The following is a 15,196-nucleotide window of genomic DNA, read 5'->3' on the forward strand; positions in this document are numbered from 1 at the left end:
AAAGTGGGCAGAAATAAGAGGACACAGCTCTTTTCTCACAGAACCCATGGAGTCAAGTGTTTCAAAAGAAAATGTTAAGTGTCAGATTTTGATAATGGCACGAACATGAGACTAGTTACTGCATTGACTACAAGGAGGTCACTAGTGAGAGTAAAGGAGGATTGCAAATTATAAGGGCACTGAAGGATAGGATGGGAGGACTGAGTAGACCCAGAATGAACACGACTGTTCCAAGAACTATGGTTTCAGGGAAAGAAATCATATGGTTTATGATTTTTTCTTTTAAGTATGGGAGACATGAGCATTTCTGCCACTCTAACCATCTTTTTGGTCAATCTGCCAGGATACAGAGATAGTAACTGTAGGTAGGCAAGATGATGAGTAAGCAGAAGTTACAACAAATGGAGGAGAGAGTAAATAAATGAATTAAGAAGAGTGGGTGGTAGAAAAGACAGTCTGTAAAAAGCATGATATTTTTCTACATCTAGTCCTAACTGGATATAGAATTGTGAGATTTTAGTTTCTTTCTCAAGATACTTGCGGCTGGTATTTACCAGACACATTTAGTTAATACACTGGTAACCTAAAACTGAGTTTTTGGGAGAACTTTCTGTTACAGTATGTAGGAATTATATTTTATCTATACTGTTATATTTAATCTATATATATTTATTCTACTTCGTAGCAGAAATACAATCAAAATGTTGCTTGACACGGAGTTGAAAACTGATTGTTAATATCCTGAAAATACTCTGAATAAGCCAAAGTAACATAATCAAGATTATAAAGAATATTTTAATAATAAACAGAAATGTTATCAGGACAAATATATTAACAAACAGTGTTAGTAAGGAAGTAGAAAGAATACAAAAACTTGAAAATATTTTACATTGTAGCCAATACTTAAAGATCTGTAAGTATTTAAAGACAGAAATACAAAAATATGAAGAGTACTTTATGTTAATTTTGAAACACTCCCCAATACCCCTAAACTTTAACATATGGGTTCTGTTTTCAAATCAGACTAGCAATTTTTGTTCACTACATTCATTGTAGATATTATTCCAACAGTTATCCTAAGTTTTAGATATTAAAAATGTCATTTAAGTATATTTGAATAGCACTTTAGAGATTGGAAGGTGCTTTCACTACTTAATCTCCACGTTATTTCATAAGAAATGAACATTAAGTGTAAATTTCAAGTAAGGTAATACATGGAAAAATATACTAGTGATTTAATCTATACTTCATAAAGGCAAATAATCCCATATCCTCTTCCAACATACTATATAGTTAATTTATTCTATTGTCTTTTCCCTCCTCTCATATAAGCTTTATGAGATTTATGTTTGTTTTATTCTATGTCTTATCCTCAGCTACTAGAATAACTTCCAGCACAGAGTGGTTGCTTAGTTAATATTTACTGAATAATTGTGCTTAAAAATTGCTATGGACCCAACCACACAGCTTTAATTATGAGATTTAGATTTTAATGGGTACACACAAATTATTCTGCTTTACTGGTATACAATTGAGACAGGAATGGCAAAAAATTACCAGAGATACACTAGTTTAAAATTATTTGTAAACAAACAGGCAAGTTTCCCTTATTACAAACTATAAATCCAAGGCTGTGTTTAATGGGTTTATTCCCCTTATCAAAATCGTAATGGACCATATGGTGTGCCAAATTGGATTAGCATAATTTAAATCCACTCTAACTAGAACTATAGCTACCACATTTTGATAAGTTTTCAGTGTTAGCCTCTTTGATTTTAATCACTTATACATTTTTCATGTATTACTATATTTGAAATTCACAATGTTAACTTCCTATATAATGTGGAGATTAAGGTGCTGTAAAAGCACCTTTCACTTTCTAAAGTACTATGCAAATATAAAGGTGTGAGGTCTTTATTTTCAGTAATAAATACGGAAAATTTAAGTCTTTTTTTAAGCAGAATATCAGCAGAGGTGCTGTATTTCTGAATATGTTCTAAGTATTTCTAAAATCTTCTATTGATGTAGTTAAGTTCAATGCTCATTACCTTCTAAACTCAGAAACTAGAAAACTCATCTCATAAACTACCTATTTTTCTCTTTCTGAAAGTGCCCCAGGCACTTATTGAGGCCGATGAGCAAAAGGACCATGGTGTGCAATTTCCAGGAATGGTGCTAACATTTTCACTTGTGTTTGCACTGACTACATCCATTTACTCAGATCCCTATTCCCTCTTGAAAGACTGGTAATCAGGGTAAGCCTCCATTACCCAGATGGTTGGGAGGACAGAGAACAGTGTTAGAACCACTGCCTCGTTACTAGTCGACACCTGCATGATTCTCTAGCAAATGTCAGTCTACAGCTCAATAAGCTTATCCTTTCTGGGCAGGAGTGGCAAGATAGTCACAGGTGTGTTCCCTTCACTCTGATCGTTACCAGCCCAATCCAAGGGTTCTAAAAATTGTATTTTCTTTTTTTTTTTTTTTAAATTTTTTTTTTTCAACGTTTATTTATTTTTGGGACAGAGAGAGACAGAGCATGAACGGGGGAGGGGCGGAGAGAGAGGGAGACATAGAATCGGAAACAGGCTCCAGGCTCTGAGCCATCAGCCCAGAGCCCGACGCGGGGCTCGAACTCACGGACCGCGAGATCGTGACCTGGCTGAAGTCGGACGCTTAACCGACTGCGCCACCCAGGCGCCCCTAAAAATTGTATTTTCTTGACAGATTGTTGAGATTACAACATATTGAGATTACAATCCATGTGGAGACTGCATCATCCTACTCTCTTAAGTCATCAGAAATGTATATTTTCAGATATTCCACTGAACATGTATTAATATCATGGGGAGAAATAATTTTAAAAAATTTTATGTCTCCTGAGACCCAGATTTTGTTCCTTGCCTCAATATTCACATTTGTATAATTCACCCCTGACTTTGCCTAACTTAATACCTCCTAAATTTTAATAGTTCATGTAATTTTCTTTGGAAGCAGAAATGATTTAGGCACTTGGTTTTTTGGAATCAGAGACCTTGGGTTTGAACTTGTAAGCTGTGCAATTTTGGACCAGTTACCTAGCCTGTCTGCTCACTTTCCTTATTCATCAAATTGGGATAACAATAAAAACAACGCATGTAAAGTGTACAATACTCGACAAACAATACCTATTATTTAAATAAGTCTCTTATCTGAAAGTGTAAGTCCCTTAAGTATTTACTGACAGTTGAACTAGCTTCTTCCTAACTTGAGAGTGATAGTTCACTTCTTCCAGAGAACAGAGAAACCTATCTTTGTCTTCTTTCTTCACAGGACATTATTTTGCATGTGATAGAAAAATTACCCTTTTATTTCTGGGTAGCTGATTTCTCTTTATCAACTTTTCAGTAACAGTTTTAAATTATTTTAAGTCATATAAATCATATCCATTTACTGAGAATAGATAATTTCGACCTACATATTAAAGATTTTCAATCTAGATTTAATTTATTTCCATACCTCATAAAATATTTTTCATCTTTGTCAACACAATGGGATGAAAGAATTATGAAGCTGAACCAGAATGCCACATTTTTAACATTCTAACAAATCCTTTTTATTTATAATTATGATGTTCTTATTACTAAGATATTCTGGGTTGTATATTCTGCTTCCTTGTTTTCAACTTTAAATCACTGATTTAACGAATATATTTTTATCACAGATTTAAAGAGGACTCAGGGTCATCAAATGCCTAGGGGTCATCATTATGAGCACACAACACTATGTTGGGGTGTCCAGAAAAAGAGAAATGCAATGCGTAAAATGAATCTAGAAACTCCCATTCTTGACACAGCCCTGTTAAAACTTCTTGCTCTGTATTTGGGGAAAAATACTTATGTCTGTTTTTTACCCTGACTGAAAAAGAACCAATTATCACTATTAGTATTATTGGCTACATCTTATTTTTTTGAATATGGTACAAAGTTCTATTAGTTAAGATTCATAAAACTTCTAGTAGACTCTAAAAAGATCTCATGAAATTCTCTAAAAGGGCAGAAAAATAGTAGAAAAGTTTCAGTGTGAGCAAGTTTAAAGGAAAAATAATGTAAAGAGAAACAGTACTCTAAAGTCTCCTTTAGATTGATGCAGTCTTCAGTCAAATATTTATTCATTTCTCTTTGCCAGTCCTGTGCTACTGCTGATTATGTACTAGCAAACAAAACATACTCTAAAATAAATCCATGTCCTTACAGAATTACAAATGGGGGGGGGGAGGGAAGCACATTAAACAAACACACAAGCAAAGAACTACAGTAAACAATTATAACGAGTGCCATGAAAAAAAAGGGTGCTATGAGGAAAAGAATATTGGGGAGAGTAGTGGTGGTGGGGAGGGGCTGGGGGGAGGAGAATTAAAAGGCAGGGAGGGATCCTTTGAGAAGTAACTTTCTAAGAATTAAGAAACAGGTAGGCTCTCTCTGTGGAGCTAACCTGCACAGATTTTAGTTAGGCATCTAAGTCTTTACCTTCTCCACCCTTGACTTCCAACTCTGATATTTTTGGTTTCAGGGATAGAAGGGGAATTTACTTATTTATTCATTCACTCACTCTGAAAAGAGATATGGCTAGGGTAGGAATAACAGCTTAAAGCTTTAGACATGTAACTTGGAAGTACTTATTGGTTATATAGGTGAAGATGTCTAAAAATTAGTTACACATATTGATGTATAGCTGGGGGTGGGGGTGAAGGGAAGGAGGAGGAGGCAAGGGGTTGTTTTGTTAGTTTTCATCATATAAAAGGTTATGAAAGCCCAGAGTGAGGATGAAAAGCCTAGAACAGAGGAGGCCAACATTAAATTTTCCTTTTTCTTTTTTTTTTTTTAAAGAAACCTATACAGATTATCAGGACCACTCAAAAACATTAAGAAAACCAGTGAGTGAATGAGTGAATGGCATCATTATAGAGGTTCTGGTCTACAATTTAAGCTGTTAAAATACGACAAAGGAAACAGAAATGTCCATTCCACACAGTGGTACATCAGCTCTGATATGAGACACCTGATTGGAATCCCTTCTGTGTCGTTTACTGTCTATGTGACTTTAGGCAAGTTTACTTGACCCCAGAGCCTTTATTTCGCCACATATATATTGGGAATATTACCACTTACTTCTTAGTCCTGACGGGAGAGCTCTGTTAGCTCTAATAAATGCTTGGTTATGCTTAAAAATCAGTAGGCAAAGTCAGGCTTTCCAACCTTTCTAGTCATTTCTACAGGTATTTTAACTATACACTGTATCACTAAAGAAGAGAAAATAAATCTTAATCATTTCCTACTTAAAACTCAGATAGGCATATGCCTCCAGCTGAATTGACAGGATCATAATACACTTAAGCAACTTGCCCAAGTTCTCCTGGTTGGTGAATGGGAATTTGAATCCAGTCTGGCTCTGCAGTGTGTGCCCCAGCTGGAGGTGTTGGGCCTCTGGAGCAGTTTTAGGAACCTGTGCTCCCATTCACTGCTTGCTACTCTGCAGCTTCATCCTCAGCATCAAGAACAAACAAACCTGAGATCCACTGCTTATTTTGCCAAGTGCTCTTCTTGGAACAAATGGCAACTATGGGAGTTCAGCCTTCGGAATGAGATTCTGGCACAATAATTTCAAGGTTAAGAAATACAAATAGGAAATTGCTCTTACTGGTGACATTTGAGAACCAGTATGACACAAAAACTTAGATATCTTGCCAAGAAGACCCAACTAGTTATGTGGCAGGGTCAAATGCAAGGCCAGGTCTGAGTCTAGGACCCACGTGCTTAATCAGCAGAACAGAAGTGAGCAGTGGCAGATGCACCCGGCTGCGGAAAAGCAATCTTCCCTGTAAAAGTATGAGGGAGGTAGAAACCATGTGAGTCTACCATGAACAGAGTCTGGGAGAGAGGAGGGAAAAGTTTTCCCAAGTTTATAATCTCTAAATTGCTTAACCACACAAATTTCTTCCAGACAAAAATTGGGGGACCTCTTTCAGAACAGTAACATCAATCCTTACATGATACATAATGAGATAGGTTAGATACTTCAAAACTCTTACAGCTTTCTGGCAACAAGTCCACATGTGATCTGCCTGCATGCCCATCCTCAGAATACAATCCCTCATTCCGCTAAAATCCCTTCCAGTTCTAACTCCAGGACTGGAAGAATCATCAGAGCATTACTTGTTAGTATTAGCTGTAGCTCAAATAGTTTGTCTCCAACATGGAATAACCTTTAATTACTAGGAAGGCCCTTCTCTGCCTGATTTTACTTCTTGCCTACTCAATATCCTTTGTCCCATCTTTGTGAAACACTGACGTTATTTGGAGCAGCTTCTCTTAGGGGCAACGAAATGTGTAAGAAACTATTAGCTGGGACTTCACGAAAAACCCCTTTTTAGATGCAAGACTGCTAACATGCATCTTTTGTCAGATGTCCTGCTGTCCTTTCTTTCTTGTCTGAGAATAAGGAAGCAATGGCTGGAGTTCTAGCAGCCACTTTGGCTCATGAGATGATCTTGAAGATAGTTACATATGTGGTAAGGGAAGTGGAATAGAAAAACAGAAGTAGCTTGAGTCCTTCTGATCAGGGAGCTATCATACCAAGTCCAGGTCCAACTTATTTTTATATGGGAGATATAAATATCCATTCCATTTTATTTCACCATTATTATTTGGATTTCCTGTTATTTGCGGCCAGATCTCATTCCTGATGGATGTATCTTCCCCATCAAAATTTGTGTACGATCTAGGTTTTAAATTCATCCTAGACTTTAGAATTAGAAAGCTTCACAAAGTTAAAAGGGAGGAAAAGCTGGGAGTAACTAAAAAGAGGCAAACATTGGGGCGCCTGGGTGGCGCAGTCGGTTAAGCGTCTGACTTCAGCCAGGTCACGATCTCGCGGTCTGTGAGTTCGAGCCCCGCGTCAGGCTCTGGGCTGATGGCTCAGAGCCTGGAGCCTGTTTCCGATTCTGTGTCTCCCTCTCTCTCTGCCCCTCCCCCGTTCATGTTCTGTCTCTCTCTGTCCCAAAAATAAATAAACGTTGAAAAAAAAAATTAAAAAAAAAAAAAAAAAAGAGGCAAACATAATTAGCACAGGGATGATTCTAGAACCTGGCTCCTTATAAATGGGTTGGTAGTTAAGTCACAAGTCTTCATTAGATTCTGTTAGCCTAGATTCAATTATTTTTCTTTTAAAGTATTCTATAATTTAAACTTATCACCAGTTAAAACTACTTTCCACTTTCATCCCTCCCTACTCCTGTCCAAATAATGAGGTTTTACTGTTGCAGCCATTTAAAAAGCATTCAAATTTATTTAAAGTGACATTGAAAGGCAGTTAAAGAATTAACTTTGTGCCTGTATTTCTAAGTATATCAAAGATAGCCAAGTTAAAGTTTAAAAGTCACACTGAGCTTTATATTTACAAGTATTCTCGGGGCACCTGGGTGGCTCTGTTGGTTAAGTGGCCGACTTCGGCTCAGGTCATGATCTCGCAGTCCGGGAGTTTGAGACCCACATCGGGCTCTGTGCTGACAGCTCAGAGCCTGGAGCCTGCTTCAGATTCTGTGTCTCCCTCTCTCTCTGCCCCTCCCCTGCTCACACTCTTTCTTTCTATGCAAAATAAATAAGCATAAAAAAATTAAAAAAAATAAAAGTATTCTCTTAGTTAATACCAATATATCACGTTTGCAATTATATGAAACAAGAGGCTAATGCCAGATACAGTTAGCTATAAATACAGTTTTCCTATCACAAGAGGTGGATCTTTTTACTTAAGTGGAAGGATGCTAGTGTGTCAGAAGCAGGACAAAGGAAGAGCTATTGGCAGACTTTGAGTAGTAAATGACCAGTCTTGACAACCAAACTGAATCAGGATTTAATGTTGAGATTCAAACTGCTCACTTACTACTGACTACTAACCATGTGAACAATGTTTTGGTCAAAGACATAAAATCAAGGAAGAACAGATTAAAAGTAAGCACTGGGTTCACCAGTGAGAAAACACCTATAGGTTTTTCTTGCTGGAAAGACTACCAAGGATATGAATTTGGGTCAGTTTCTAGAAAAGTTTCTAGAAGCTTCAACAAATTAGGGGGAGAATGAAGTCGGAGACGAACTAGTAAGCATTGGTGGTGCTTACTAATCAACCATCAAGTTGGACTGAAAACTTTGCTTGGCATAAGAGGAACCAATCCGGTCTTTTTTTTTTTTAAATTTTTTAAATTTTTATTTATTTTTGAGAGAGAGAGAGAGAGAGAGAATGAGGCAGAGCGTGAGTGAAGGATCTGAAGCAGGATCCAGGCTCCGAGCTGTCAGCACAGAGCCCAATGCGGGGCTCCAACTCACAAACCGTGAAATCATGGCCTGGGCTGAAGTTGGACGCCTAACCGACTGAGCCACCCAGGCGCCCCCAATCCAGTTTTATAAAAAAGTTTATCTCCACAGAAAAGAAAAGAGAGGAAGTCAGTTATTAGAGGAAGGTAAGAATGCTCTAAAAATTATTTGCACAGTCTTTTGGCAGAAAATGAAAACTGTATGAAGTAACAGATTGGAGTCCTGGACTTTTGTCCCCTCTAGCTTCATTTCCAACTTTGTTACATTACAGCTGAGTTTTATTATTGGCTCCTGACTATCCTGGGCTATCTTCTTCCCAGCCTCAATAGCTTAGGGAAAGGTAGTAATATGGTCACTAATTGTAAAGATTTTAGTATCATGAACTATGATGCATATTAGAGTATCTGATTATACATGCATAAAAAAGTTTATAGTGTCTTAGAGCCTAGGATAGGCCATGAGTATTAGGAAGTTTATGCATCTGTTTTCTAATCCTAGAAGTAGACAAGTTATTTTAATGTGAATTACAGGTACAAAGAAAAATCAATCTTGCAAGCATTTCAAAACAGTTAAGTCCTCAAAGTACATTTCTTAGGTCCTTGAAGTATACAAGGAAGTATAAAAAATATAGGTACCATTTCCTTTTAATTACTGTGAAGTCACAGAAAAAAGGCAATTTAGAGCCATGCTCAGAATACGAAATCTCTCCAAGAAGATTTGACTGTCTTTTGTTATTTCTTTCTTCTTTCGTCTTCATTTATAAATATATGCAGGTACACAGCTTTAAACAACAGGCCATTTGATTGGACCAGTTTTGATTTGATGTAATCAACAACCCAAAAGATACAAAATTTCCTGTTTACTACAAATGTGTGGACTCAAAATTAGGTAAACTGTTATTATTCTTCAAACTGGCCTCTTGGAGAATATAGAATGCTTTAGAACAAATTTAGCAATTAGTAAACTAAGAAACCAAGTAAGAGCAACATTACCATACTACAAAGACTTACACCAAACTACTGTAGTTAAATGCCATTGTTTTTAAAAGTTCCTCTTATATTCTAATATTTATTGGCTGGTATTGTGCTAACAACTTCATAAGGAAGAGAAAATTTAAAACACTTTAAAAGATTTATTGACAAAGACCAGAATATACCTTGTTATTTTTCAGGTATGCGATTACTTTATTATCACTTTTTTTCAGAGTTTTAAAGACCTGTATACTGATATGAAAACTGAAATTCTGTGGAATTCAGAGTTCTCATTCCTTTTCCTCCTATAATAATCTTATGACATTAAGTTAAAATGGTTATAATAGACTAGCTTGTCACTGTAGTTAAGTATAAAAATGTATATATTTGGAAGAGCAACATCAGATAAATGGAGAAGAAAATTTAATTCTGAAATAATTTTTCTCCATGAAGTTTAATTCACATCTTAAAATATAAAATCTTCAGTGTATGTAGAGCATAAAATGAAACAGTTCTGATTCAAATTGAGAACTCTTTGTTTTTTAAGTTACACATCACTATTATTTCAACAACATGACTTATGTTACGCTTATATATTAAAATAGATGTTATCAGAGATGAAATATTTACAAAGGTGGTACCTGAAGAATATTTGTATGTTCTCTATATAATGACAGAAAACAAGTTGAAAGGCATATTTTTGAAAGGCTAGAAAAGCAATTATGGAAGTTTAGGTTTCTGTGGAAAAATTCTATCACAGCATGAACACCACTAATGATGATTTATTAGGAAGCACTGGTTAGGAAATGCTGGCTGACTGAATAGCAAGGATAGCTAATTAAGATTCAGGAAAATGGGTTTCCGATATTAAAATAACTATTGACAAAAGATCAATGGACTTAAATATATACTGGAAGGAGATCACCAGGCTTCAAACCCCAGCATGTCAATTACTGCTGAGTGACTTCAAAGTGCCTTTCTTGAAGGTCTCAATGGTTAGGTCCCATTACCTTTAAAATGGATAATAGAAACCACCCCAGAGCTATTTTGAGTTCATTCAATACGATAATCCACGTAAGGTGCTTACTACAGTGCCTGGCACCTAATGACAGTTTGCCATCACCACTGCAACCTTGAACAGTTCTATTATTTGACCCTCAGTTTCCTTCAATTAAAATACAGGTTTGGGCTGGATCATTTCTAATGCCTTTGCCCATTCAAAATTAAAATCTACAATGTAGAAGAATATATAGGGCCAACTCTATTTCCAAAGAACATAAATTTAGATCTGTCACCTTGGCATAATTAAGGACATGGTAATTTAAATGCTATAGAGGAATCGTATTTTTAAGTCAGTCCTTTCAAATTAGTTATAATTACTACACTTATTAAGGCCCAAGTTATATGTATTCTATTTATTCCCAAGAAATCCATGATCTTCCATCAACTATCATGCTCAGGAACTACAATTCTTCCAGAAGGTAAAATGGCAAAACTAACATAACCAATACGATCGTAAGGGGAAGATGAATGTCATGAAATTTATTATGATTTTAGTGTCTACTTATTATAATTTTGGCTTGTTACTACAGAATAGCTAAATATACTAATTTGGTGCCTACAACAATATCTGAAAAGTCCTAACAGGAATCTCAAAAGGAAACTGAAAACAGTAACAACAAATACATTAGGATTAACTATAAGAACATTTCACATCTCTAGTTACTTAACAGAAAAAGTAAAGGTAATGAAATTTTTCAAATATACAGTCCAGGAAAAAAAAAATTAAATACTGTTTTGAAACTGTCCCAAATCTAAAAGTCTAACAAAATCTCTGTACTGATATGTTACAATTCAAAATTCAAATGACACATAAACTTTTTAATCACAAGAATATTAAGATTCGTTTTAGTTTGAGTCATAAATATTTTTTTTAAAAATCTGAGTTTTATCATAATATCAAGATTAAAGAAACATATCCCACATGTTTCTTGGGGGCAAACTACTAATGTCCATACACATATTAACTGTACACGAATCCAAACAAATAGTACATTTAATAAGAGACTTTTTTTTAATAGTTGGAGAACTCTTTCATATACTTTCAAAATTACTATTAAGAAATGTAAAAAACCTTTAGTTTTTAAAAATTATTAAAGGTGTGTGTGATCACCTTTTAGAAATTATCTAAAAATTTAAAAATGTTTTTCCAGATAAGACATGACTGGGGAAAAGAGTTCTCATTCACCTCAGTCAGGTACCAGCATGAAAGGCCAAAGGAATTAAATTACATTTTCTCATCCATGTAAATGTTTGGTTATGTTCATTCTTAATATACAACGAACAAAAGCATCCACCTGACAATTTAATAGGGTCTCAAACCAGAAAACACGTTTCCTACTCAATGCTCATACCTTGTTTTTCTATTAGCAAAAATGGGGTTAGTACCCTGGGAATTAAAAAAAGGAAAAGATTTATCTTAAATTCACAGCTATGAGAACTTCGGCCTCGCTTCCATAAATTTTTATCTTCCACAGATCTTCACACATCATACCTGGCACAAGTGCCAATCATTCAAGAAATTTTAGTTTTACCTTATAGTTAGTTCAGCAAAAGTAGTTGTGTAAAGTTCATGCCATTAAAATGAATCTATACTGTATCCTTACCCTCAATATTTAGCTCAAAACAAACGTGGCAGAAGGAGAGTGTTTCTTTGTCTGTTCCCAGTTTACAAACACTGCAAATGTTGTCATCATTCAAATCAATGTTTACAAACTGCTCCTCTTCGTTCATAGTGCCCCTGTTAAGAAACAGAAAGGGTAGGTTATGCAATTTCAAGAACCTGACGGTATGGCAATAACAAGAACTTCTAGGGGAAGGATGCTGTTTATCTAATGTCACAGCCCCATCAAACAAGCATCGCTATGCTTGTACTTGAGTATCACACTTTTATCGTGTAAAGTCACAAAGCTAGTAAAACTTAAAGCCTTGCCATAGGCGTCACTAAGCCTGAGCGCCTTTTTTGATCTCGTACTTCATTTGGTTGAGGAGGTGAGCTGAAAGAAAGAGGTTTGCGGGTGTTCTGCTCTGCCCCATCCCCGGCCCTGGCACTGAATGCTTAGCAGCGCTGCCAGGGGTCTTTCAACCTACTTCACACTGTTAAATTCAGGAAAACGATCTCTTCGGGACACTGCTTTGCTAACTTCATTGATGGGTTTCGCTAACTCGATGTAGCGAGGCTTCCTATCAGAGATACGCGGCAGAAAAACACACGTGCCAGCGCGAACACCCGTAAAGGGCGTCCCGGCAGCGTCCAAAGGACCCGCACCGAAGGCCGGGCAGCGTCTCCGCCGCACGGGTCGGACACGGCCGGAGCCGGGGTGTCCAAGCCGAGCTGGTAGGAGTCTTGGGGACCCCTCGCCCTGGACTTCTTCCCACCCAAGAAGGCGTCCAAGTGCCAAGGCAGCCGGACAGCCCAGGACTCAACGCCTCGGGGAGCCAGGCCCCCACTCCACATCCGGCGTTGGGGGGGGCGCGCCCGTCCCTCACGAAGCCGCGGACCCGAGTCCGACTCTCTGTCCGTCCAGGCGCCCCGCGATGAGCAGTGCGAAGGGCCGCGGGGCTCGGAGCGCGCAGGCGGCGGAACCGCGGGATCGCGGGGCCGAGGCGCTTGCGGGTCTGGGACCGGGACGCGAGGTCTTTACCGTCGGCTCCGCGCGCCGCAGCAGCCGTTCCGCACGGCTCGGGCTCCTCCACTATTGTTTCCGGCCGCAGCGGAGGCGGCCGCAGCAGAGGAGGCAGCAGCGCACCCGGCCCCGCCCCCTCCCGCCGGTGCCATCCCGCGGAGGCTGGTAGGGGGACGCGCGGGAGGGGGGACGCGGCCGAGAGCAAAGCTGCGCGCTGGCCAGGCGGCTGCGGGCCCTGCCTTTCTCCGCTTGCTCCGACGCCGCGTTCTTGGCTAGGATTTTCTCGTGATTCCGAGTCTCTTGGCCCACATCTCTTACGGTTCTCTGGAACGTGGCTGCTGATACACCCCCCTCCTCGAGGCAAGTAGATACCGGAGTCCGTTACCACCTCCCCCTTCAGCGTAGTGGAAACTACTGCCCTCGGGCGGGGGCCGCAGGGGGCGGGGGCAGAAAAGTGACGAATGGATCGGAGAAGGGGACAGAAATGCGTGGGTAGGATTTTGTTTGAAATCACTAGACTGAAAAAGTAGTATCACTGAACATCGAGTTAGGTTCCAGTTGAAACATTTAATAAGGGAGAAGTTCAGATTTCGGGTTTCATCCTTTAGGGATAATGTTAAATACAGAAGCTTACTTTTTAAATGGGGCTTCCCTACCGTATAATATGGTCTATTCCTTGCACGCCCACGGGATAATCCCAGAGCCCCGCCTCATATTTTTAGGTCCCTCCCTGTTCTCAAACTGTGTAGTACTTGAAATCTTCTGCCTACTTTGCTTGACATTTTAAGCCATTATTTTTTTAAGGTTGTACTTCGTGCTATACTTTCGCTTACATTTTCTGTTGTAATCTTCACAACAGTTTAGGAGAAACCGGAACTATTCTCTCATTTCATAGCTATGAATGACTAACTCAGATTATAGTTGGTTAGAAACAGAACTGGGACTTGGACCCAGGGCTGCCGATGTAAAATCACTGTTATTTTCCACAGCATCATAAGCACCTGCACTGGTTACATTCACAGACAGGAAGCGGGCTGGGTTGTCAGTCTGCATATAAAGGATGATAGGAATGGATTCCATAGATCTGGGAAACTTCTAGACCAAATTGGCACTGGATACAAACCATCGATGCCTCAGTAATGTTATTTGTGTTCTTGCTGCTTAAAGTGTAGTGGATGAACCAGCAGCATCAGAATCACCTGGTGTTTTGTTAGAAATGTAGAATCTCAGATCTTACCCAAGATTTCCTGAATCAGAACCGGCATTTTAACAAGACCTTTAGGTGATTCCTATGGACATTAAAGAAACATTTGAAATAGAAGTTTGAGAAGCATTAACTGAAATAGAATAGTCTGTGCCTTTTCTATTTGAATTTTTCAGTCTAGGTAAGTATAACCAAAATGTCTTGCATCATGGATTCTACACATCTTTTCAATAAAGGTGTTTTCTAAAATCACGCTTCTTGCAGTGAAACAAGTTCTTTTCATTTCTCAGAATTATCTTACTTCCTGTGGCATTTTACCCTGTTAATTCTCTTTAAAACTCCTGACCCTTCTTGTTGTTGTTTAAGTCAAGAAATCCAGGCCTAATTTACAGAAATAAAATTTTCCTATTTTAAAAATGGTGAATTTCTACAAATGTACACACTGTGTAACCACCACGCCAATCAATTTATTGAACCTTTCCACAACCCCCAAATTCCCTTATGTCTCTCCCAAGTCAACCTCCCCCCACCTCTGATTTAATTTATATCCTTAAAGGCAAGTTTTGCCTTTTCTAGAACTTCACATACATGGAGTTAAATGGTATGTATTCTTTTGTGATTGGCTACTTTCATGCAGCATGTTTTTGCAATTTATGATGAGCTTTGTAGTAGTTTCTTTTTACTACTGAGTAATATTGCACAATTTGTTATCCCTGTGAGTTGTTTCTAGTTTTGGAACTATTATTATAAAGCTATTATGAATATTCATTTAAAAGTCTTTTTGTGTTTTCATGTATTCTTTCTTTCAGGTAAATATCTAGGAGTGGAATTGATGAGTAATATGGTAAGTGCATATTTACTTTTTTTTAGAATTTTGTTTAATGTTTTTATTTATTTTTGAGACAGAGAGAGACAGAGCATGAGCAGGGGAGGGGCAGAGAGAGCAGGAGACACAGAATCCAAAGCAGGCTGCAGGCTCTGAGCTAG

At 38.1% G+C, this 15,196-nt stretch overlaps 1 protein-coding gene across 6 annotated transcripts in view; it reads right to left on the minus strand.

Annotated features, from left to right (window-relative positions):
* The window catches only part of CUNH21orf91 (chromosome unknown C21orf91 homolog), a 38,476-nt gene extending 25,139 nt beyond the window's left edge, over window positions 1-13,337 (minus strand). For 2 of the 6 annotated variants that reach the window (XM_047100384.1, XM_047100383.1), the window contains exons 1-2: window positions 13,024-13,337; window positions 11,986-12,119 (exon numbers count right to left, since the gene is read on the minus strand). In XM_047100384.1, the coding sequence (XP_046956340.1) occupies window positions 11,986-12,119; window positions 13,024-13,157 (268 nt within the window). In that variant the 5' untranslated portion in view covers window positions 13,158-13,337. Of the gene's footprint in view, window positions 1-11,985; window positions 12,120-12,469; window positions 12,702-13,023 lie in introns of those variants that run through there. The other 4 variants (XM_047100380.1, XM_047100381.1, XM_047100382.1 and 1 more) reach the window with 3 other exon arrangements.
* Window positions 13,338-15,196: the final 1,859 nt, after the last annotated feature.

Source organism: Lynx rufus, unplaced genomic scaffold (assembly GCF_022079265.1).
Source record: "Lynx rufus isolate CCGP_SWC_20201006 ecotype Redwood Valley unplaced genomic scaffold, mLynRuf1.p SCAF_5, whole genome shotgun sequence".
In the NCBI taxonomy this organism is placed as follows: domain Eukaryota; kingdom Metazoa; phylum Chordata; class Mammalia; order Carnivora; family Felidae; genus Lynx; species Lynx rufus.